This window comes from Mandrillus leucophaeus, unplaced genomic scaffold (genome assembly GCF_000951045.1).
Source record: "Mandrillus leucophaeus isolate KB7577 unplaced genomic scaffold, Mleu.le_1.0 Scaffold1246, whole genome shotgun sequence".
Taxonomy (NCBI): domain Eukaryota; kingdom Metazoa; phylum Chordata; class Mammalia; order Primates; family Cercopithecidae; genus Mandrillus; species Mandrillus leucophaeus.
The window spans coordinates 135,782-158,381 of NW_012100832.1; the positions used below are offsets into that span (position 1 = coordinate 135,782).

Sequence of the window (22,600 nt, forward strand, 5' to 3'; positions counted from 1 at the left end):
GCCATGCCACATTCCTCCTTGAAGACTGAAGTGCTCATTCCCCCTGAGTTGTTGGGATTGTCAACAATTGAGAGTCCTCAGCCCAGTCCCTCTCCTGGTATTGCCTTCAGGCCAAAAAAGCCATCTCAGGAAAGTTTTTGCCCACTCCTCACCAGTAGCCATGATTGGTCAGTAAGGGGTTTAAATGCTTAGCCTCCCTGCCTCAAGATGGGACAACTCTGAAGGATTATCTCAGCTCTGGGACCTCAGCTAAACAACTCCTCCCTCTGACAAAATCTACTTCTTCTCTGCCTTACAGGGCACTTCCAGGGAATGGCCCCAATACACTTACCAAGTGTTAGTTGGGAGGCTTGTTTTCAATGTCTTCTTCTCAAATACCGTAGTTACAGACAGCCTGATGGTCCGCAAACACCGGCAGTGCTTAAGGCAGAAGGAAGACACAAGCAAATGTATTTTCTCACAAATATTAATGGCAACCTTTGAGAAATATCTCATTGCCTGGCTTATAAATGCTTTATCTTGAGTCTCATACAGATAGTGAAACAACTCCAGAAACCCCAGCTGTGATAGAGAATAGTCACTGTTTCCTAACACTTCCATACACTGAAGTAACTTTGATTTTATCTTCAGTGACATTTTACAGTTAAAAGTCCTCTCCAGTTGTTTTACTCGATCTTCATTCAAAAGGCCAAACAAAAAGCACTTCATCTGTCTCAGTTGGGGGTCTTTATAACTTGTGCTTTGAAGTAATGACTTCAAGTCTTCAAAAGGCTGGCAGGAAGGGTTCCCAGCTTCCCAATTGCCTTTCAACATATAGAACATAGCTGCAAAAAACTCCTGAACATGAAGGTGGGTGAACACATAGCAGTTTTCATACTCTGTGTCCTTTTGAATAATATTGTTGCCCAGAAAACTTGAGACATCAGATTTAGTTAACCCAAACCTTCTGAGATTTTGTCTGTAAAACACGTAAGTCATAGTCCATATTCCTTTGGCAGCGACATGGCACAGCCTTCTGAGCTGGACTTGGTTGGGTAGTCTAGGAGAGCATCCATCTACTGGTGTGAACAAGCTAGAAATATAGGAGGCAAACAGAGCCGTGGTTGTTTGGCAGGTCAATGTGACATCACCACCCTTCTCCATTTGCTGCTTCAGACAAGTACAAGTGGCCCAGCACACTAGGGGGACTTGGCACATGTTAAACAGCATCTCATTGCTTTTTAGTGAACTGAATGCTTTCATGGCCCACCTCTTATCTTCAAAAAACTGGTAAATATACTCCTCTCTTGCACCCTCAGACATTCCTAGTAGCTCTACATAACGGTGATTCTTCAACAACTGCTTTAGTCTCTTAGAAGTTGTGAGTCTTGTTGTCACCAATAAGGATGCCTCAGGGAGCATCACTTTCCTCAACAAACTACTCATGAGGAAGGACACTGGGTGTTCTTGGGTCCAGTCTTCGCACAGTGCAAATTCAGGTTCCTCAAAGGCAAAATTCAGTTCATCAAAACTGTCAATAATAAACAGGAGGCTACTTGGCTGGGATATGATCCCTTCAATGGGGCCTTCTGTGCTGGGCCAGTCCTTTGATATCAATTGAGCAAAGCTTCTCTCTTTCAGCTGGTTAATTTCTCTCCCATTGAGATAAAAGACATACATAAACCTCTGCTGGTAGAGATTGCCCTCTGCCCAATCTAACATTGCCTTTCTCACCAAGGTTGTTTTCCCAACTCCAGCAGCTCCCTGAAGCACCACGGTCTGTGGCTGTTCACCAGTTTTGACATCCACATCAAACAAGTGTTCCAACAGTTTTCTATCTTTCTCCGTAATTCCATGATGGAAATCTTCAGGCTTTCCAGCCAAAGACTTCTTGTCCCAAGTGATGCAAAATTTTTCCTTTATTCTAATTCTGTATTCTGTTCCATCACCTAAGTCAGAATGGCAAAGGTAAAAACAGAACAAAAACAAAAACAAAAACAAAAAAAACACATAATCAAAACAAATTCTATGAAATGTAATGTCAAGAATACCGAACTTGCAGTTAGGAACAAGAAAGAATGTAGGCTGAAATCAGAGCTTGTTTTGATTTTTTTTAAATAATATAAATCAAATAAAAATATTCCTATAGATTTAAAACCTGTATTAGATACTGTAATATAAACCAGAATTGATGCAGAAAAATTAATTTGTGATGGGAAATAAAACTGGATATACTTTAGAGATATTTTTTTCTTCTTTGTACTTTTCCTTCTACAGAGAAAAAAGATGACAGACGTGGAGAACAGAAGTGTCATCCAGATAAAAAAAGAGCAGAGGCAACCATTAGCAATAATAGGGAAGACCCCAAGACAGATTTGAATCTACAGATCAAAATAATTTTCTTTGTGCAAGTAAAAAGTTTATAGAAATAAACATTGAATCATGGCTCAAATAATATTTTGAAAAAAAGAAAAACATCCTAAGTGAAATAGAATGAAAATATAATTAATCTTTACCTGTTTCAGTCTGATCTCTCTTTCAGATCTCTATTAAAAATATAGGATCTCAGGGAAGACCTCTCTGAACCTCATCGCTAGAGTATTTCCCCTTTTTATATATTCTCAAAACAGTATATTTTTCATTCACAGTACATGTCACTAGCTATAATTACTTTATTGTTTAAATAAATGATGCACTTGGCTGGCGGCTTCATCACTGCATGTTCAGTGTCTAACACATCTCCTTGCACATAAGAAGTGTTAAATACATTTGTGCAATAAAAAAACGAGAGAATTCAATCATATAATTGAGTACTTTACAACTTTTGAATAAGGTATAATTATAGGTACTAATATCCCCCCAAATAATAACAAGAAAAGGTATGAAATTTCTAGGAATTATGTAAAATATGATCCTCTCCTGGAAATAAAATGAACAAACTTTATGTATCTGAAAACCTATACCATATACACCAATACATTAATACTGGTTATTTCTGAATAGTAGGATTGGGGATGGGGAGTGGGACAGAGTGAGAAACTCACTTTATGTACTTTTACAGTATTTGAATCTTTTTTTAAAAAAATAGCTCATTTTGCTTATGTGAAGTTTAAAAACAAAGATAAAACATAAACAAATGATAACTAAGAAATTCCAAAAAGCAAAACTAATGATTGGCCAGGCAGAGAGAAGAAAAACACTCTTTACCCAGAACTAAAACCTACCATGAAACTATAGTAATTCAAACAGCATAATGTTGGTACACTCACAGAGAAAATAATCAGTAAATCATTGCTGTACTTCTTATTTTCTATTTTGTACTTACAGTATTTTCCAAAGTTCCTATAATGAATAGTTTACTTTTATCACAATTTCCAAATAATAATTTGAAGGCATTTATTAGCTATCTGTGTGCAATTATCTGCACATAAGAGGGAAATAGCCATTAGGTTTGAAATAATAAAACAAAAATTATTAGTCCATGAGTTTTTTTCTCATACCACAAAGATAAACTTCTTTATATTGAATCAGAAATGAAAGTCACAGTGGGAAGTTATATTGAAGGTCATTTAATATAACAAGCAATTTTTATATTTTAGTGCTTGGGATGAAGTTTTCAATTATTTCTTGAATGAAATAATGTGGCTTGTTAGAATGTGGCTGGGTTAAGAATAAAGGTTTCTCACCTGATCTAATTTTCTTTCTACTGTAATTCCACTTATATAAATTGGAATTAAATTATGTAGAATTCAAAACAAAGTAGGGAAATGGTGTTAATAAGCCAGTGGTCTGAAATTCCCAACCTTTTGGGCACCAGGGGCCAGTTTCGTGGAAGACAATTTTTCCATGGATGTAGGGGGCAGGGGTGAATCAGGATGATTCAATTGCATTACATTTATCATTAGATTCTCATAAGGAGCATACAACCTAAATCCCTTGAATGCACAATTCACAATAGGCTTTGTGCTCCTATAAGACTCTAATGCAGCTGCTGATTTGACAGGAGGCGGAGCTCAGGTGGTAAGGCTCGCTTGGCCTACCACTCACCTCCTACTATGTGACCTGGTTCCTGAGGGGCTGCTGATCAGTAGGGGTCTGTGGCCTAGGAGTTGGGGACCCCTGTGTTAACTATGACTGAGAAGACTCAGTTCTAGACATGAGTTTTTATATGAACCAGTTGGTCACCACTCCTAGAATTTAATTACAGTACCATCTTTAAAGAAAGTAGGTGTGATAAATGAAAAGTTTCCTGCCAACTCAGTGACTTTTAGTACATAAAATATAAACATTAATATACCTTTGTGCATCAGCCCTTCTTTTAGCAGGCATTCTAAACACTGTTCTCTTGAGGACCTGAATTAACAAGGCCCTGATTCTGACTTTGGCCAGAGAGTGTTTTGCTAATTCTTTTTGGGTGACATTCAGGGAACAGGTGGGGTATTAGAAGAAGTTAACAAGATTTGAACAAAAGTCCTCTGGGAGATAAATCCCCATCTTGTATCAAAACTTTGAATGCCTCCCAAATGTGATGAAAGGCCTAACTACTCACCCAGCACTGCCTCCTGGTCTTGTGTCACTCCAACTTTGGCATCATCTGGTCCTATACTCTGGGCTGACCCTGCAACAGGTTCCAACAGGATCATGATATTTAATGAAAACAAAGTGAGCTTTCACGATGCCTAGAACAGAGGCCAGCATTCTCATCAGTGGTCCAATTCTATGACTATCTGGGTTTAAGAAAACTAAAGCTGCCAGAGCCTCAGACTCCATAAGCTTAGTTGAGAGAAGAAACAATGTGATACAGACAACACTGAAGTAGGAGACCTCTTGCCATGGCCCCCACCCTGTAGCTCCAGGGCAAATAGTGTAGTGTAAGCCTCAGTTTCCTGAGAGAGAGATATATATATATCTAAAGCCTTGTATATGAGTAAGGAATTCTAGATGTCTACATCTCCTACCTGAGAATGACTATAAATACTGGCTTGGATTATGTCCAATAATAATTTTCAGCCCATTCCTCATATTTCAGCAAATACATTAAATCATATTTGATTTCTCAAAATGTTGCCTAACTTATAACTTGTAGTTTAGGTGAAGGCACTTTATGGGACAATTCCTATCACTCAATTCCTTTGATCATTTCAACTGGTATAAGATGGATGAATTGCCCCCGATTAAGGAGCTAGGCTGAGTAACAGTACTCAAAACCCATCTGCCTTTCCTTCCTCAGATAATCCAACAAGCTCCCCATGCACAAGACCACCATGGAGCTTATGTCCCCCAACATGGTTTAATCCCTAAATCCCTCTTACAGAAACATCCCATTGGACTCCAGGAAACACTTCCTTCTTGCCTAGCCCCAGATCTGCCCCTAGCATCACTCACAGTTGATCTCTTCTTTTGCTCTCTGACACAGATCCTTCAGGTTCATCTTGCCAAAGATTTTGAGAGTCACACTCCAGGCTTTCTCTCCTGGATAATACTTCTTCATCAAATTGGCCAGGTCGTCCCGCCTGGCCTTCTTCACTTCATTCCAGGGTATCAGGCCATGCTCAGGTTCCATGGTCTCCTTTAGGAATAACTTGAATGTATTTAATTCCTCTTTGTTTAGCTCCTCCAAATACAATAGCAGCCCAAAGTCAGGAAAGAAGGAAGATGATGATGAATCTGCCATCTTGTCCAAATATTCAGGCCTCTGTGGGGGAAAAAAATAACCAAAAGCACATGGAATAAATGGGACACATGAAAAAGATTTGAAAATGAAATACTTACATAGATTAATTTAACAAACATATGCAGAAGCCCACTGTATTAGGCTTGGTACTGACCTAGTGTCCTCTGTAATACATCTTCTTTCACAAACCATTCCTCTAATATAGACCACTATACTGTATATTTATTCCATCTTCTTAGGATTTATTCCCAGTCCTACCACTTATGAGCGATATAAATAAAGGTAATTCCTCTCTTTGAACCTCAATTTACTCTTCTACTAAGTGGAGATAACAGAGCCAACCTCTAATTTTCATGTGGATCAAATAAGGTAGGGTTCATATATCACTTGGCACAGAACTGGCTCCTCCTAAATATTGCTAACTGCCCGTCCTCATCCCTTCTATCCCCCACCAACATCTAATATACATCTCAGTCCATAAAACATTGTTATTGCACCCCTGCCAACACATTATTATTCATCAAACACATGCAATAGAATATGCTACCATCTACCTCTTCTTGTCATGTCATCTCTGGTCATAAACTCATACATAATTAGTAATAGTCTTCCCTAGCACACAAGCTCCTTTAGTATACTTTCCCCAACACCACAGCTGTTCTGGGTGAGTTCAGTGTTAAAGCTCATCCAAAACATCCTCATCTCATGTCTTTGACATCAACTCCCATGACCTTACTGCTCTCCAGCAATTTACTCTGATGCTCTCACCCTAGGCTTTATCAATGACTACTCAGACTTTTAAATTGCAAACTCCTATAACCCATTTCTATTAATATCTTCTGGTTAATTGAGTGGTTTCATGCCCTTACTCAGTGACAGTTCTTCAAACACCATCAAATCCTTTTGAGCCCTGTGTTTTCCCCTCATCAGCTTATTCAGTTTCTTAGTCAACATGGGTGCTCCAGTTAATCACTTAATCCATATTCTCCAAAGCACCATCAAGTTTTCTTAATCTTTTTTGGTGATTTGCCTGAAGAGATAGAGCTAGTAAGTGGTGCAGCTGGAACTCAACTTAGATCTTTCACTAAAATTCCTGCCCTTTCCAGTCTTTCACAATGTCTCCCCCGATTCTTGCTAATATGATTGGAAAAGAAAGATAGATGGGGGAAATAAAAGTAGATAGAAGGGAGAGTTTTCCTTTTCAACAGAAGGTGAATTATCTCCAAACTTATATAATAAATCTGGATTTTATCCTACAGTAATTGGTGAGCTATCAGCTGTTTTAAAGTTGTTTGTTTAACTACATGGTACAAACATTCTAGATTATAGATAAATCTGACAAAACAAGTCCTATAGTAATTTTTTAAAAAGCGAAAAGGAAAAGATTTGAGGAAACTTCAAAAAAGAACTCTGAAATTTCTCCAGGACATACAGAATATGGTAGGTGAGGGAAAGCAAGGCACAGAACACATCTTCTACTTCCCATCTAGAAATCTACAGATATCACTGCATGTGGGTTCATTTTTATCTTTGTCTTTCCTGTAACAAATGAGGGGAGCTCTCTTCCCTTTTCTATAGCTTATTTCTCCACCTCTTATCTAAATCTCATAAGCAATTGTTCCCAAAGGGATTTAATCCATTAGAAATCTATCTTCTTGATCTTCAACTTCTCCCTGTCCACTAAGTCCTACTCATTAGCACTTAAATGTGCCCAAATTTAACTTAGTCTTTTACAAACTTTCCCTTTACTCCAAATCCCTTTCATCTTCATAGTCAAACTCCTTCAGTCTTCTATACTCTATCACCTATTATACCTCCTCAATCCACTGCGATAGAACTTTTGCCACCACAATTCCACTGAAATAACTCATACCAATAACTTCCCTGTTACAAAATTCAAGGGGCATTTTGGGATTCAATTTTCCCATCTGTAAGCAGGAGTAGCAAGAGTACCTACCTCTGCAAGGATTGAAAAAATCTAATGCATGCACCTAACTTCAACAAGGTGCCATACGTTAATAATACTATTTTAACAAAGCCTTACATCTTGATATTTACTTGCCTCTTTGCTGTCGTAATCCCACACTTTTTTCATTTTCCTCCTCCTTTCTGGGTGTCCCTTTGAGCCGAGATCTATACGAGTCTGAATACTATTAGCTTTCTACTATATGATATCTACAATTATAATAGAGTACAATATACTGTAGTCTCCTTCCCAAAGGTTTTATGCTGTTCTTGAAGAAATTTGTTTTGTTTTGCCTTTTTACCTTTTTAGAAAAAGGAATACATGTTTGGCACTGTTTCTCTTATAGGAAGGCATTCATTCATTCAAAAATGCCCTGAACTAAAATGGGAACCCATGGTCTACAAGGATTTCAATTTGCAAATTGATGTATTTTTGCCTATAACAAAACATATTTGTTCAAAATAATTAGCTCATATTAATGACTACATTTGTGAGGACCTAGTGTGTATGGGTTCTTTATAAAAATTTTCTCTAGACTTTAAAACAGACCTGAAAGTTTGATTTTATCCACATTTACAGATACGGAGTCTCAGAAATTAAGAAATTTGCCCAGGTCATAGAGTTGACAAATGGCCTATCATACTACAAAGCTTACTCTCTTTCTACTACATAGCATTGCCTTTTAATTTCACTTCAGTTTCCTAGGCACTGGAAATTCAGAGTTATACAAAATCTGTGTGGCCATGCTCTGTGATAGCAGACCCTGTGCTGAACACGACTGGAAGAGGAAGACCTCTAAATACAGCATGACTATCATTTGGGCCAGAGTAGTTCTAGGAGAACACAAAGGGACAAGGGATTCTTACCTAGAGAGGGTAGAAATATGGAGGTCTCAGGGAAGTAAGATTTGACCTAGGAAGTCGGGTGTTTCCACCCTTTTCATACAGTCTGGATTGATTTCCTTTCTCGGTCGCTCTAACTAAATCTCCTATAGCAACCTCAGTAATACTGAAATTTTAGGCTGGATACTTCCTTGGGGGACACTATATGTGCATTATATGATGTTGAGCAGTATTCATGGCTTCTACCTATTCGATGCCAATTAGAACCCTGGATCTTCTACAGTTGTGACAAACAAGAAATGTCTCTATATATTGACAAATGACCCCAGGGCAGCAAACTGCCCCCCAGTTGAAAAAAATTCAAGAGTCTAACCACTACTGCTAAGTGTACAACTTCTTTTTTTTTTTGGAGATGGAGTCTCGCTTTGTCACCCAGGCTGGAGTATAGTGGTGGATCTCTGCTCACTACAACCTCTGCCTTCCCTCCTGGGTTCAAGCAATTCTCATGCCTCAGCCTCCCAAATAACTTGGACTTCAGGTGCCTGCCACCATGCCTGGCTAATTTTATTTATTTATTTATTTTTGGGTTTTTAGTAGAGACAGGGTTTCACCATGTTGGCCACACTGGTCTCCAACTCCTGACCTTAAGTGATCTGCCCACCTAGGCCTTCCAAAGTGCTGGGATTACAGTGACAGGCATGAGCCATGGTGCCTGGCCTAAATGTACAAATGAGTTAATTCTATCATAATAATTAAATCAAAGAAAAAGAGTAGACAGCCAAGAAAATACATTCTCATTGGATTTCAATATATTATAGAAGAGATACCATAATTGGGAGGAAAGAATTCAGTGTCATTCATTAGGACAACTTGTAAACCATTTTGACAATTAATTAGTATCCTCTTAAATCATCCCAGGTATAATTATATCTGGAAAGTATCATTAATACTTCAAACCAGGGAGGAGAAAACAGCAAAGAACATTCATCACAACTTAGGAAAGATGGGACTTACCAGTTTGGACACAATAAGGGAACTGACCAAGAACCACAATGAATATTTGAAGACATATTGTTAACGATGCTGAAATTAAAACCTCTTGTCCTTAAAATTCAAACATAAATGGCCAACCAAAAACAGCAAAATGTTTACAGGGAATATGGCAAATAAGCAGTTGAAGTGTAAATTAATAAAACCACTTTAAAACTGTTTGTATTAAGTACTAAAATTGGAGATGTCCACCCAGGTCCAAATTTTGGTTTCTAACCTGTACCATTTGCCAATAAAAGGAATCAGGGATCCTCTGAGAAACTGCTGATTCTAGGGCTAGGATAGGGAATAGATACGATGAGCTTATAGCATCTCATAGTGCCAGAAATAAGGAAAGGAAAATAATGGGGTATGCAAAGAGACTGAAGATACAACTGGAAAGAGTTCCCAATGGCCAAAATAAACAACAGTATTGGATTATAGCCCAAAGTACAAAGCAAGTATCCATGAGTCCATATAGATATAGATAAATATCGCAATATATGAGAGAAAAGAGACAAATCTCTCTTAGAGAAGATTTCCAAATACTTTATGTAGGATATTCTCCCCTCCAGGAAATGGCTCTTAACCCAACTGCACCCCACCTTCCAGAGCACTGAGTGTGCTTATTGATTTCCTCCCAAAGAGAGGAGTATGGGAGTAGGTGGGGAGAGTGGAGAAACTTTTTACTGAGAAGCCTGACAAACACTCTCCCAAGATCAAGACTACTATTATCAGCCATAAGTCACTGTGATAGCATGTACTATTGACACTGTGAATGGCATGTTACCACTGTGATATTCCTTCCCCAAACCCAGCATCCTAGTCTAGCCATAAGAAAAAAATTAAAGTGAGGGACAAGCTACAAATTACCAGACTAGTACTTCTCAGAACTGTCAAGGTCATCAGAAAACAAGGAAAGACTGAGAAACTTTCACAGACCAGAGGAATCTACAGAGACAAAATGACTAAATGTAATATTCAGGAATAGAAAAAGAACAATATGGAAAAATTAGTGAAATTCAAATTAAGTGCAACTTAATTGCCTTATTGTCTTCATTGTGCCAAATATACCATTGTAATGCACGATATTAAAAATTGGGGAAATTGGGTGACAGGTATACAAGAAATTTCTGTAATTCTAATAAATACTATTCTAAATGGTTATTCCTTAAAACTGGAAATATACATACACTATGAAATAGCAATTAAAGTTCTTAGAAAACATCCAATAGAAATATGTGTGTAGGTATAGCAGGAGATATGCAATAACTACAGCAGCACTGCTTGTAATTCCTAAGCACTTGAAAAGATCCAAGAGTTCATCTATAGTAGAACCAATCAATACACTGTGGTAAATTCATACAACAAAATCCTAAACAGCAAAGAAAATATATTATTGCAGCTATATGCCACTAGAATAAATCTCGTAATTAGTGAAAGAAGCCAAATCAAACAAGATTATGAAGTAGCTATCATAAAAGTCGGTTTCCTAATACCCCTGTGGAGATGAGGTGGAGGGGGATGAAGGGGGCCTTAGGTCCTGGTAATTAATGTCCTATTCCTTGACCTGCAGATGGTTTACATGAGTAATCACTTGGTAATCATTTACTAAGGTGCTTGTTTATACTTAGTGCAGTCTTTTATGAATTACAGTTCACATTAAAATATTGTTTTAAAAAGGTTCATATCCCTAAAATGACATGATACAAATAGATCAGAATAGCAATAAGGCAAATTTATTGTGAATAGCCTATTCATAGAAGGGGGAAAAAAGCAAAAAGCAAATGGCTAACAAGTATTTCAGAAAATTTTCAAACTTAAGCATTTAGCACAACTAATGCAAACCAGGAAACAGCACTTCTCAAAGTTCAAAATTACAAAAATAAGCTTTAAAAAACAGTACCATATAAAAGTAAGGAGTTAATATGTTATTGCTACACTCTTGAAAAACTGCATGTCTGCGTGTCTACTGAGAATTTTACAAACATGCATGAGTTTTCAAGCAGTATCTTCTTTGGTAAATTATCCACTGGGAAAAAAAAATCCTAAATACAGAAAAGAAAGTTTTGTGCATAAGAGTGTTTGTTTAGAATAGTAAATAATTGACAATAAGGATTCAATTATAATAAATGTATAAAAATATAGCACACACTTGATTTTTTAGTCATTAAAATGTCCTCATCATACAGCAAAACAGATGGCAGTTATATGAAGATTACAACTAAGCAATCAAAACCTCTACATAAAAAAGTACTTAAAATAATTGTCACAAATTGTCCTAACTCAAAACACAACAGAGTTTAGGACAATTTGTGACAATTATCTTTCATCAGAATACATTCCTTAAATAAGTGGAGAAATAAAAAGGTAAAAAGGCAATATCCATTTGTCAAATTCCAAAGAGTTAAAGAAATGAATGCCTGGCATCTGTACTTGAATTTGGCGTGTTGACAATAATTGCTAACTTGCATAGAAAGAGCAATTTTGGGTCACTGCTGGAGTGAAGGGAGTGGGGGTGTTAAAGCACTAAAGCACTGTAGGCTAGAGGATGACCAACGCAGGGAGCAAGCATGTGCTACCTTACTAATATTTCTTGAACTTTGCTAGGGAGAGGTGGAGACACAGATACTGATAACCTGGTGCACCTGTAGAGCAGTTTTTAGGTGGTTTGTTTCGTTTTCAGTAGGGAGAGGGGCTAGGAGACCCAGAGTGAATGAAAGACGGCAGAACACAGGTGGCGGGAATAGCTTCAGACTGAAGGACGAACACCTGCTCTTGGGTAGAGAGGCGCGGGGCTTGCCTGCATTCGTCAAGCCTGGTGAAAGTGGGACTATTCATATCGTTTCAATCCAGGAGATTCTAGAAGTGGGCACCGCAGGCAGTGCCTGCCAAATTCCAGTACAGTTGGCAGGCATTCATTTCTTTATCTCTTTGGAATTTGACAAATGGATACAGGCCACACTAGGTCTCCAGCCGAAGGCTACTTGCAGGTGACCGTGGATTCGCACCCTCAAGGTCGCTTTTCCACTCTGGTCGTGTCCGGCCCCATGCCCAAAAGTGTCGCACCCTGGGATGTCCTGGCAACGCATCCTCTTGGGCCCTGAGTCCACATTCCTTTCATTTTCCACGCAGAATGTGGGCGCTGGATGGACTCACAGAGAACCCAACTTCCCATTTTAAAGTGGACAAAGTACGCATCCAGAGAAGAGGAGAGTCATTCCATACCTCGGTCTCACCAGGCGTCGGTGTCAAAGGGTAAAAGCGCCGAAAGCCAGGCCTCAGAGGGACAGGAAAGTATCAACAGGCACTTGTTGTTCCACGACAAAGGGGAACGCACTCTGGCTCTTAATGCCTCATCTCCCTCCTCCCCTGCGAGAGGAGCAAACCCTTTAAGAGGGCTGCGGGCCAGCCTGGGTGGTTGGACCCCACCGCCTGACCTAGCGAATCTCTCTTCCCATTGGCTGGAGGGGCCAAGGGCGCGCTGCTCTCACTCTCCACCTCTATGCTCTTCCCCGCATTTACCGCAGAAGATTCAGTGTTCAATATAGAATCCTCTGCGCTCAGCAAACCTGTGGACGCACGTCCTTCCTCCTCGCCTTACCGATGTGGGGAAGAGGAAGTCGGGGAATTGAACCCTAGCTTTGAAGGACCTTTCCCAGACTGGCTGACTCCCAATAAGCAGTGTCTCTTTATTCGTCCATCTAATATCCGTACAATTATTGAGCATCTTATTTGTGCCTGTCAGTTTTCTGGGCCCTGTCTAGCAGTGAATAAAATATCCAAAGTCTTGCTCATCTAGCCCTTACCTCCATGGAACTTACATTCTGTTGAAGGGGCGCAGATAATGAATTGTAGTATACCAGGTGGTGATCATTGCTGTGGAGAAAATCAGAATAGGGCAAGGAATACAGCGCTGGGGGTGAGAAGTGGGAGACGGGTCCTATTTCTCTTTGAATAGGAAGAGAAGACACTACTAAGGTGATATTTGCAGAACGTGAAAGTGTGAGCAATGCAGATATCTGGGAGATGGAGCATTCCAGGAGGAAGAAATAGCAAGCGCAGAGACCCTCAGTTAAGAGCCTACTCGACATATTTAAGGAACATCTGAGTCAAATTGACCACAGTAGTCACCAAGGCTCTGTGTTTTATGGATAGTGCAATTTCATTCAAATCCCACATGACTAGAACTGTTCTAAGATGAATTCATGGCCTTGGCCCCTGAAGACGGTCTTAGAAGCTAATAGATCTAGGAGCTTCAGGATTGAGAATTGCCTCTCAGATGAGAAACCTCTGGATCGCATGGGTAAATGGATGCTCTGTTCGGATGGCTTCCTTTTTCTAAGGATTACCCATTTGGAACAAGTTTTCATATTCATATAGCAGCAAGATTTGGGTGATTTATCCTTATTTAAGGTAGCATTTTTCCAGCTGGACTCTTCATGGAGAACTTCAAGCTTTATTGACAAAGGAGGAGCCAGTATTCGTTGGCATTAAGAAAATATGCACTCTAGGCAACTGATACTAAGGACTCAGGCATGCTAGTTAGCAAGACAGGTCCAACAACCTCAATAACAGCCAGAAATCAGAGGTTTAGATTATAAATATTCATACAAAAACTACCTCAAAAGGATAGCCAAGTGTAGGGTGAGAGAAAAGGCAAACTCTTTTTAGTTTGGTTCCAACATACTATGTTAAATTGCTATAATGTGCTAATGTGCTGAATATTACATTCACGAATATGTAGATCTGAAGAGAAACTATAAATTCTAGAAGGTTTGGTTTTGAAATTGTTTCTAACATGCACAGAAAACCATGAAATAGAACATTTTTGCTGTCCCATGAAGGATATCTGTATAAATATTCATACTGTTATTATCTTGTTCTATTTTCGTTTCAGAAGGACGTGCGCCCACAGGTTTGCTGAGCGCAGAGGATCCTATATTGAACACTATATCTTCTGTGGTAAATGTGTGGAAGAGGATAGAGGCGTTTATATGTAAACTTATATTTGGAAGTGTTATTTCTTCAGAGGGATCTTATAAGAAACCTGGACTTTTGAAATTATTGCAATGCCTTGTGAAAGTGATCTTTAATATCTAAAAGGTCTGCAAATATGAGTGACTGTAGTACTTGTTCATTCATTGCTCTTAATATACTTTAAATGACATCTCTGTGTTGTAAAAAGGTAAAAATGCTTGTAGGATTTCTTTGTCATATTGAAAGAACTTGTCACTTTGCTTCTCTATCACAAGCATAAAGGCAAAATAAAAGTGGTAGTATTCCATTTTTACTAAGAGTTTGAGAGATTGCCTTATAGGCCCCTAATTTCTTCCTGTCTGTACTTACATCAATCCCTCCCAATAAACAATACACATTAAACATATCAATTCTCTGGTATGTATCCTTTTACATTTTTTTCTTCATGCTGCATAATTAAATTAACAGTCACATACACAAATACAATGAATAACAAAATTTGAATTACTCTTTTGTTTGTATTTTTACTCTCATCCAATAAATAATTTTACTTATTTATTTACTGGCTATTGATCTTTCCTTACTCCACACCTCCCCATCTAGAGAATGGATCCATAAAAGAAAGATTTTTATTTATTTCATTCTGTTTTTTATTCTCAGCACTTAAAGCAGTGAATGAATCAATCAACAGCACCTCATTAATGAAAGAAGAGAGTAAAGTGAAAACAAGAATGGCAAGTTTAAGAAATAACAATTAGTCCAGAATGGCTAATATGGGATAAGGGAGCAAAATAGTGGAATACGAATCAGAAAAATAGGGGGGAAATGAGAAAGGTAAGAAGAGAGATATCATGTAGTGCCCTATAGGCCACTGTAATACCTTGGCTTTCACTCTGAGTAAACTAGGAAGCCAACTGAGGGTTTGGGGCAAGGTGAATAATAACTATTATGTTTTAAGATAATCATCCTGGTTCTATATGAAGTATCCTGGAGTAGAGTAATGACAGAAGCAAGCAGACCAATTAAGAGGCTATTATAATAATCCAGATGAGAGAAAATGATGGCTAGGGCGAGGCTGGTAGCAGTCGTGGTAGTGAAAGTAGTCATATTCTGAGTATTTAAGATAGAACTGCAAAGATTTGCTGACAGAACAGATTGGGAGGTAAGAGAAAAGAAAGGGGTCAAAGGGAAATCTAAGATACTGACTTGGGAATTTGGAAGAGAGATTGAGAAGATTGTAAAAAAATAAAAAAGCAAGTTTGTGAGGCATTTCAGGAGTACATTTTTGGTAAATTTGGGATGCCTATTAAACATTGAAGTCAAATTGACAAAGAAGGAGTTTGGAATTAGAATTCAAAGTCTGAGCAGGAGATATAAACTATAAGTCACTAGCTTATAGGTGGAATTTAAAGCCATGGAAGATCATTCAGGGAGTGAGAATAGAACATTCAAAGACTGATCCCTGAGGAATCACTCTACTGTTTAGAAGTCACAGAGAGGGAGCAGACCTGGGAGGCGACAATACAATTGTTTTCAAAAAAGCATGGAAAAGAACATCCGGAGAGGAAAACCTGAAGAGTGTGCTATCTAAATCTCCAAGTGAAGAAAATGTTTCAAGGTAGAAAGAGAGATTAATTGTACCAAATTCTTGAAATCAATTGTGCCAAATTCTGCTGATAGAACGAGATGAGACTGAAAACTAACCATTGAATTTAGCAACATTGAGACCATCACTGATTTTGAAAAGAGTAGTTTCAGTGAGACGGTAGGGTGAAACCCTAATTGAAATAAGGCCAAAAAAGACTGGAAGGAGAAAAAATGGAAGACAATAGACTACTTTCTAAGACGTTTGGCTCAAAAGGAAGGACAGAAATGATACAGTAGCTGAGGGAGAAGTGAGCCTGCTATAGACTAAATGCATCCTCCCAAATTCATACACTGAAACCTAATCCTCAGTCTGATGGTATTAGGAGATGGAGACTTTGGGACATGATTGGGTTGTGAGGGCAGAGCCTTCATGAATGGAACTGGTGCCCTTATGAAAGAGGTTCTAGAAAGGTCCCTGGTCCCTTCTGCCATGTGAGGTCTCCACAAGAAGACAGCCATAAATGAACTGGGAAGCAGGCCCTCACTAAACTGAATCTGTTAGTGCCTTGATCTTGGACTTCCAATCCCCAGAACTGTGAGCAATAAGTTTCTGCTGTTGTCAATCATCTAGTTTATGGTATTTTGTTATAACAGCCCACACTAACTAAAACAGGGCCATAGAAAATTTTATTGTTTTGTTTTGGAGAAATGACAGCATACTTGATAATGGGACGGATATAGTATAGAGGGAAAAATTGACATTGCAAGGGAGGGGAATTACTGGAGTTAGGTCATGTGAACAAGAATGGATAGAAACTAGTGACTACATGAACAGGCTTCTAGCTGAAAAGGGGCACTGATGCAGGTAGGTGTGTGAATGCATTGTGTGGATGGGCAAGGGTATGGAAGTTCTCTTTGCTTATATTCTCAGAGCAATTAAAAACACATTCAACAGTTGAGGATGAAGATGGAAAAACTCATAATCAGTTTTGAAAATGTTCTATGGACACAAAATATACCATCAATTCTAGGGTTATAAGGTTTCTATATATACCTTTGAAATTCAGATTATTAATTACACGATTCAAACTGTGCATGGCTTTATTTTATTGTATCCTAGTTCTAATTCTAAAACACATATATTGAATTTCCCCATAGAACTGTATTTTTTAAATCAAGTAGTCAAATTTATGCATTTTTGCTCCATGTATTTAGTGGGTTTGATGGCATTATACTTCTTCATAAATTGTATCTTTTATCAAAATATAAAGTCAATCTCTTTATTTAGTTCTTAAATTAACTTTCGATTATTTGAAATTTTTGCTCATTTGCCTGGTATCTTTTTATACTCACTTCACAGATGTTTCTTGAAAACAGCATATGGTTGGATTTTTTTACTTGAGTGACTCTGAGAGTTTCTTTCTATTGAAAAATTCAGTCCATTCACATTTAGTACAATGACTAATAATTTATTGCATTCTTTATACATGCAACTTTTGGTTTATTATTTATTTTATATCATGGCTTTCTCTGTTTCCTTGTCTATAATTTTTTGTGGGGTATTTCTGTTTTGGGTTTGTTATTTATTTGGAGTACTTTCTTGAATTGTTAACTCGGGGGACAGCTGAGTGATACAGGCTCTGAATTCTTGAAAATCCTTAAACCTTTCTTTCACTACATTAGGGAGAAATGATATTTTGGCTGATGTATTGAAGCCCCTTTAGCCTACTAGTCTATACTGCTATTGAACATTTTTTAGCTTCCAACATTACAAAAGAGACGTCCAATGTCATTTTTATTTTTAGATAACTTACCCTTTTAACCTAAAAGTTTTTCTCTTTATCCTTACAGTATAGAAATTATACCTTTTTATGTCTAGTGGGTCTTTACTCACTAATCTGGACTGAAATGTAGTGAGTTATTTGGTCTACATTCATGCCTTCTCAAAAATTTTCAACACAAAGGCAATTTCTATTATACTGTTAGTCATTTGTTTCTTCACTTTTATAAACTCCTCTTTCCTTTTTCTTTCTCTTTCCTTTCCCTTCTTTCTTTTTCTTTTTCTTCTCCTTTCCTCTCTTTCTTCCTCTTTTCTTTCTTTCTTTCTTTTCCTTCCTTCCTTCCTTCCTTCCTTCCTTCCTTCCTTCCTCTCTCTTTCTTTCTAAACTTTTGTGTCTGCATATTAGGTCTTATAGATCTACTATTTAAGCCTATGATCTTTTTTCATTATTTCCATCTCTATTTTATTCCTCTTCTATGCTTTCAGGTATTTTTTAACCAAATCATAAAGGATACATTTTGGCTCAAAAAGTGACCATTTTTCCTCCTCCACCTCAATTGCTAACATGCTTGATTAGAAAAAATTAGACTTTTTTCACATTGTACTCACATATTTTTCTCATTCAAATGTACAAATGTTCTAAGGTTATTAGAGATATTTATAAAAATACAGTGTAACATAGACTTGCATGCATGCACATACACACACACTCATGAAAGATTTGTGACAGACATGGATACAAAGCAGCGGGGGTAAGAAAGGTGGTCCACAATACCTACACAGATTCCAGAGACCTCTCTCAGTCACAAGGTTGTGCTTTATGGCCAGCAAGTGAACCACTAAGATATTTTGATTTCAGGGAAGCCACAGCTCATTCAAGTAGGGGTCTTTTATACTACAACTGTCATGTAGCTGAAACCAAGCTATGGGACCAGGTTCAATAGCAGAAACCAAGATAGCATAACAGAAACCAGATGCAAACCATTCATCAATACATTTTCTATAAACAATATTGGCAAGCTGTTACAGATTTCCCTCTTGGTATTTTTTGGAAAACTACATTAGCACAAAACTGCATTAATTCCTATGTAGTATATTCTATTCTGGTTTGATCAAGGATCAATACCATGGCTCCAGGGATCCCTGGAAATATTTGTAGGATTTCAATATACCATTTAAGACTTACAATGAAATTATACACTGTGAGTTAGAATTTTTCATCAGGCTTGGAAAATTATAAATCATTATTTCTTCACATATTGATCTTTGCTCACTTTATCTTTTCTGAGACTCTAATTGTATATGTTAGATATTTTCATTGTGTTCCCTATGTTTCTGATATAGTATGGGTATTTGTTACCACCAAAATCTCCTGTTGAAATGTAATCCCTAACATTGGAGGTGTGGCCTGGTGGGTAGTATCTGGGTCATGGGGGTGGGTCCCTCATGGCTTGGTAATGTCCTTGTGATAGTGAGTTCTCATGATATCTGCTTAAGTGTGTGGAACCTCCCTCCCTACTCTCTCTCTCTTGCTCCTTCTCCCATCATGTGAGACATGCCCACAGCCCCTTCACCTTCCATCATGATTGTAAGCTTCTTGAAGCCTCCCCAAAAGCCAAGCAGATGCCAGCACCATGCTACCTGTAAAACTTGCAGAACTGTGAGCTAATTCAACCTGTTTTCTTTATAAATTATCTAGTCTCAAGTTATTTATTTATACAATGCAAGAATGACCGAATACAATTTATGTTCTTTTCTTCTCTGTACTTTAGCTTGGAGATTTTTATACATAAATATAAATAAAATATATTCATATAAATATAAATATTTATATATGAATCTATTTTATATATTTATAAATGCTTATATATTTATATTTTATATGTAAAAATAGATTTATATATAAAATAAAAATTTTATAGTACAAATATTTTTATATAAAAATGTTTTTAAAAACTCTCCAAGCTAAACATATGAAATATATATATTTTATATGTAATATAATTAAAATTATATGTAATATATTATACATGTAATATAATTATATGTAACATAAAATATATATTTAAAATCTTATAAATTTATATAATTTAATTTTACAAATATACTTTATAAATCTTAAAATATCTATTTTAAGATTTTATATATATAAAATTAAAATTTAAACATATATTTAACATTTTATATGTGTATATAAAATTTATCTTCTCATTTAGGTATCTGTATTCTTTCCTCTTTTTCTCTGGTGGATCTGATCTGCTGTCACACACATCTATTACATTCTCAATTTTATTTTTATTCATAAAATTGAAATTTGATTTTCAATTAAAATTCCCGATCTTGTCAACTCTTCTCCATTACTGAACATATTAGTCGCAATTAATTACTTTTAAGTACCTATTTGTTATCCTGATAATTGAATGAATTTGTTGTCATCCATGAATTTGTTTCTATTGTCTTTTTTTCTGACCTTATAATTTTTGGTTGAATTATCAGACATTGTATATGAAACACTGTAGTAGTTCTGAATGATAACATTCCTCCTGAGAGAGTTCCTCTCATAGGCAGTTAGAGAGGGGGCAGATAATAACAATCCAGTCAGGTATGGAGCTGACTCAAAGTTGAATTGCAGCTCCATCTCTATTTATTGCCAGTTTGCTTCTGTACTTATTCTTTTGCTCTCCAGGAACTCTAGTTGGGTATCTCTTTCTTGGTGGGTTTTGAACTATAATTCCTATTTCCTCTGATCTGTGATGAGACCTCTGAAAATTTTCTGTGCACTTCAACAGTTTTCTTCTTATCTTCTTTTCCTGTTCATCTTAAGAATTCTGCTAATGTTTGAAGAGAAAACCACCAGGTTTTAGGCTGGCTGCTTAAAGATTCCCTTTTCATCAGGATCTTGGCCCCTACATTCCTTGCTGTCTTGTCAGACTTGACTCCAATTTGTGTTCTTAGTTACGTGACACTGACCAAAATTACGGAAAATTCTATGCCCTCAAGCCACAGTCCTATTCTTAGATTCTTCAATTATTTGCTATGAAGAATCTGCAACATCTTGGACTAGGAACTTGGGCTATCCCTCTCTTCCCATGCAAGGCAGTTTCTTCACTCCTCTCCTGGGTACATCTCTAGGCATCTGGTGACTGCTCCCAGGACCCTCATCAAAGATGGTGCTTTGGGTCTCTGCATGTTCAAGCCAGGGTGGGTCCATGACCAATGATTTTCAAAATGTAGCTTCCAGAGTCATAAAAAATGCAGATGCTCATTGTGTGGTGGACAGAGGCAGATAGGCTCTGGGCTGCCCACCCCTGCTAAACCCCAAACTGTAACTGGGTAGAATTCATTCCTAAAAGTCTTGTGTATGCTATACTTGGTGCTCTTCGTTATTCATATTGGCCTCTACCCTTTAGCAGGTATATTTCTTCAGATACACATTTTGTTTCTCTGAAAACTGGATCTTCTTAGCTTTTTTTTTCTTTTAATTTTGGTTAGTTCATTGAGGTTCAGGTTCTCAGGTTGGAAGCAGTGTGGCAGAACAGCCCACTTCCAGTGTTCCTTCTTACTGGTCAATGTCTCTGCATTCAGTAATTCAACTATCAATTGTGGCTTTAAATATGTTGCAATTTACAGGTGAAAATACTTAAGGGTGAGTGGTTAAACAACCTGCTCAACATCACCTAGTGGATAACAATGATTGATAGCTTTTAACGTCAGTTCCGTCAGACAACAAAGCCCACATTTTTAAAATGCTATGCTATACTCTCTGAATGCTCAAACGAGGGAGGGTCCACGCCCAGTAATTTTCAAAACATGGTCTCCAGAGTCATAAAAAATGCAGGTGTTTATTGTGTGGTGAATTCAAGCAGATAGGCGCTGGGCCACCCATCCCTGCTAAACATCAAACTGTAAATATATAGTTCACAGAGTACTTCCTATGTGCCAGGGGCTGGTTTAAGCATTTTAATTACACTAACTCATTTCAATCTACCAAGTCTGTGAAATAGTTACTATTATTATTGGCTATCAATATTACGCCTATTAAGCTGATGCTTAAAGGTTAGGTAGTCCAGCCAAGATCTCATAAGTAGTGTTGCCAGATTAGAATCCAAGGAGTCCCTTGCTTTTAACGACTATCCTACCAAAAGTTCCTTGCCTAATAAAATGTTTGAATATTACTGATCAAGCCCAAGTTTGAGGGACAGGGCCCAAAGATGCGAAAATATTTTCCTAATATAACACACTCAGGTAAAGAACAGAACAGGCTCTTGCAACTCTGTGGTCCCAGGACACTGAGGAGGGGCTCCTTTTCATGGCTTCATTTCAGCTCCACTGTGCATTTCCCTTCTCTGCCTGGAGTCTCCAGAGGAGCCTGGGATTTGGCAGGAAGGCAGGAGGGAGGCAAGCCTCACTGGAGCAGGAACGAAGAGGGTCTCTGGCAACAATAGGACGGAATTTGAAAAGCTCTAACCTCGAGTTTAGAGCGATGCTAGCTAGTGCCAGGGCTAGTGGGGTGCTCATTCCGCCGAGGGCGCGGGACAGCGAGGACAACCACGCCTTGCCAACCAAAGGCGACCTGCCAGCGTTTCCTCGGGGTCGGTCGCGGCGGTGAGGGTCACAGAATTCTCCCAGTCGCCCGTTTCCAGCCACGCCCCCTTTCCCGGGGCCCTAAATGCTTCGGTAGTACTCCTATTCCGTTAATGCCGGTGCGTCCTCGCCTCATTCCGCGAGCGCCCGCAGCTACCCAGCGCCCGCAACTCCCGAGC

General features: G+C 38.0%; 1 protein-coding gene across 1 annotated transcript in view; it reads right to left on the bottom strand.

Annotated features, from left to right (window-relative positions):
• NLRP14 (NLR family, pyrin domain containing 14) overlaps positions 1-22,589 on the bottom strand; it is a 53,121-nt gene extending 30,532 nt beyond the window's left edge. Inside the window, exons 1-4 of the mRNA XM_011971772.1 lie at positions 22,306-22,589; positions 5,365-5,674; positions 4,529-4,597; positions 332-1,928 (exon numbers count right to left, since the gene is read on the bottom strand). Of these exons, the coding sequence (XP_011827162.1) occupies positions 332-1,928; positions 4,529-4,597; positions 5,365-5,653 (1,955 nt within the window). The 5' untranslated portion in view covers positions 5,654-5,674; positions 22,306-22,589. The remainder of the gene's footprint in view (positions 1-331; positions 1,929-4,528; positions 4,598-5,364; positions 5,675-22,305) is intronic.
• Between the last annotated feature and the right edge of the window lie 11 nt (positions 22,590-22,600).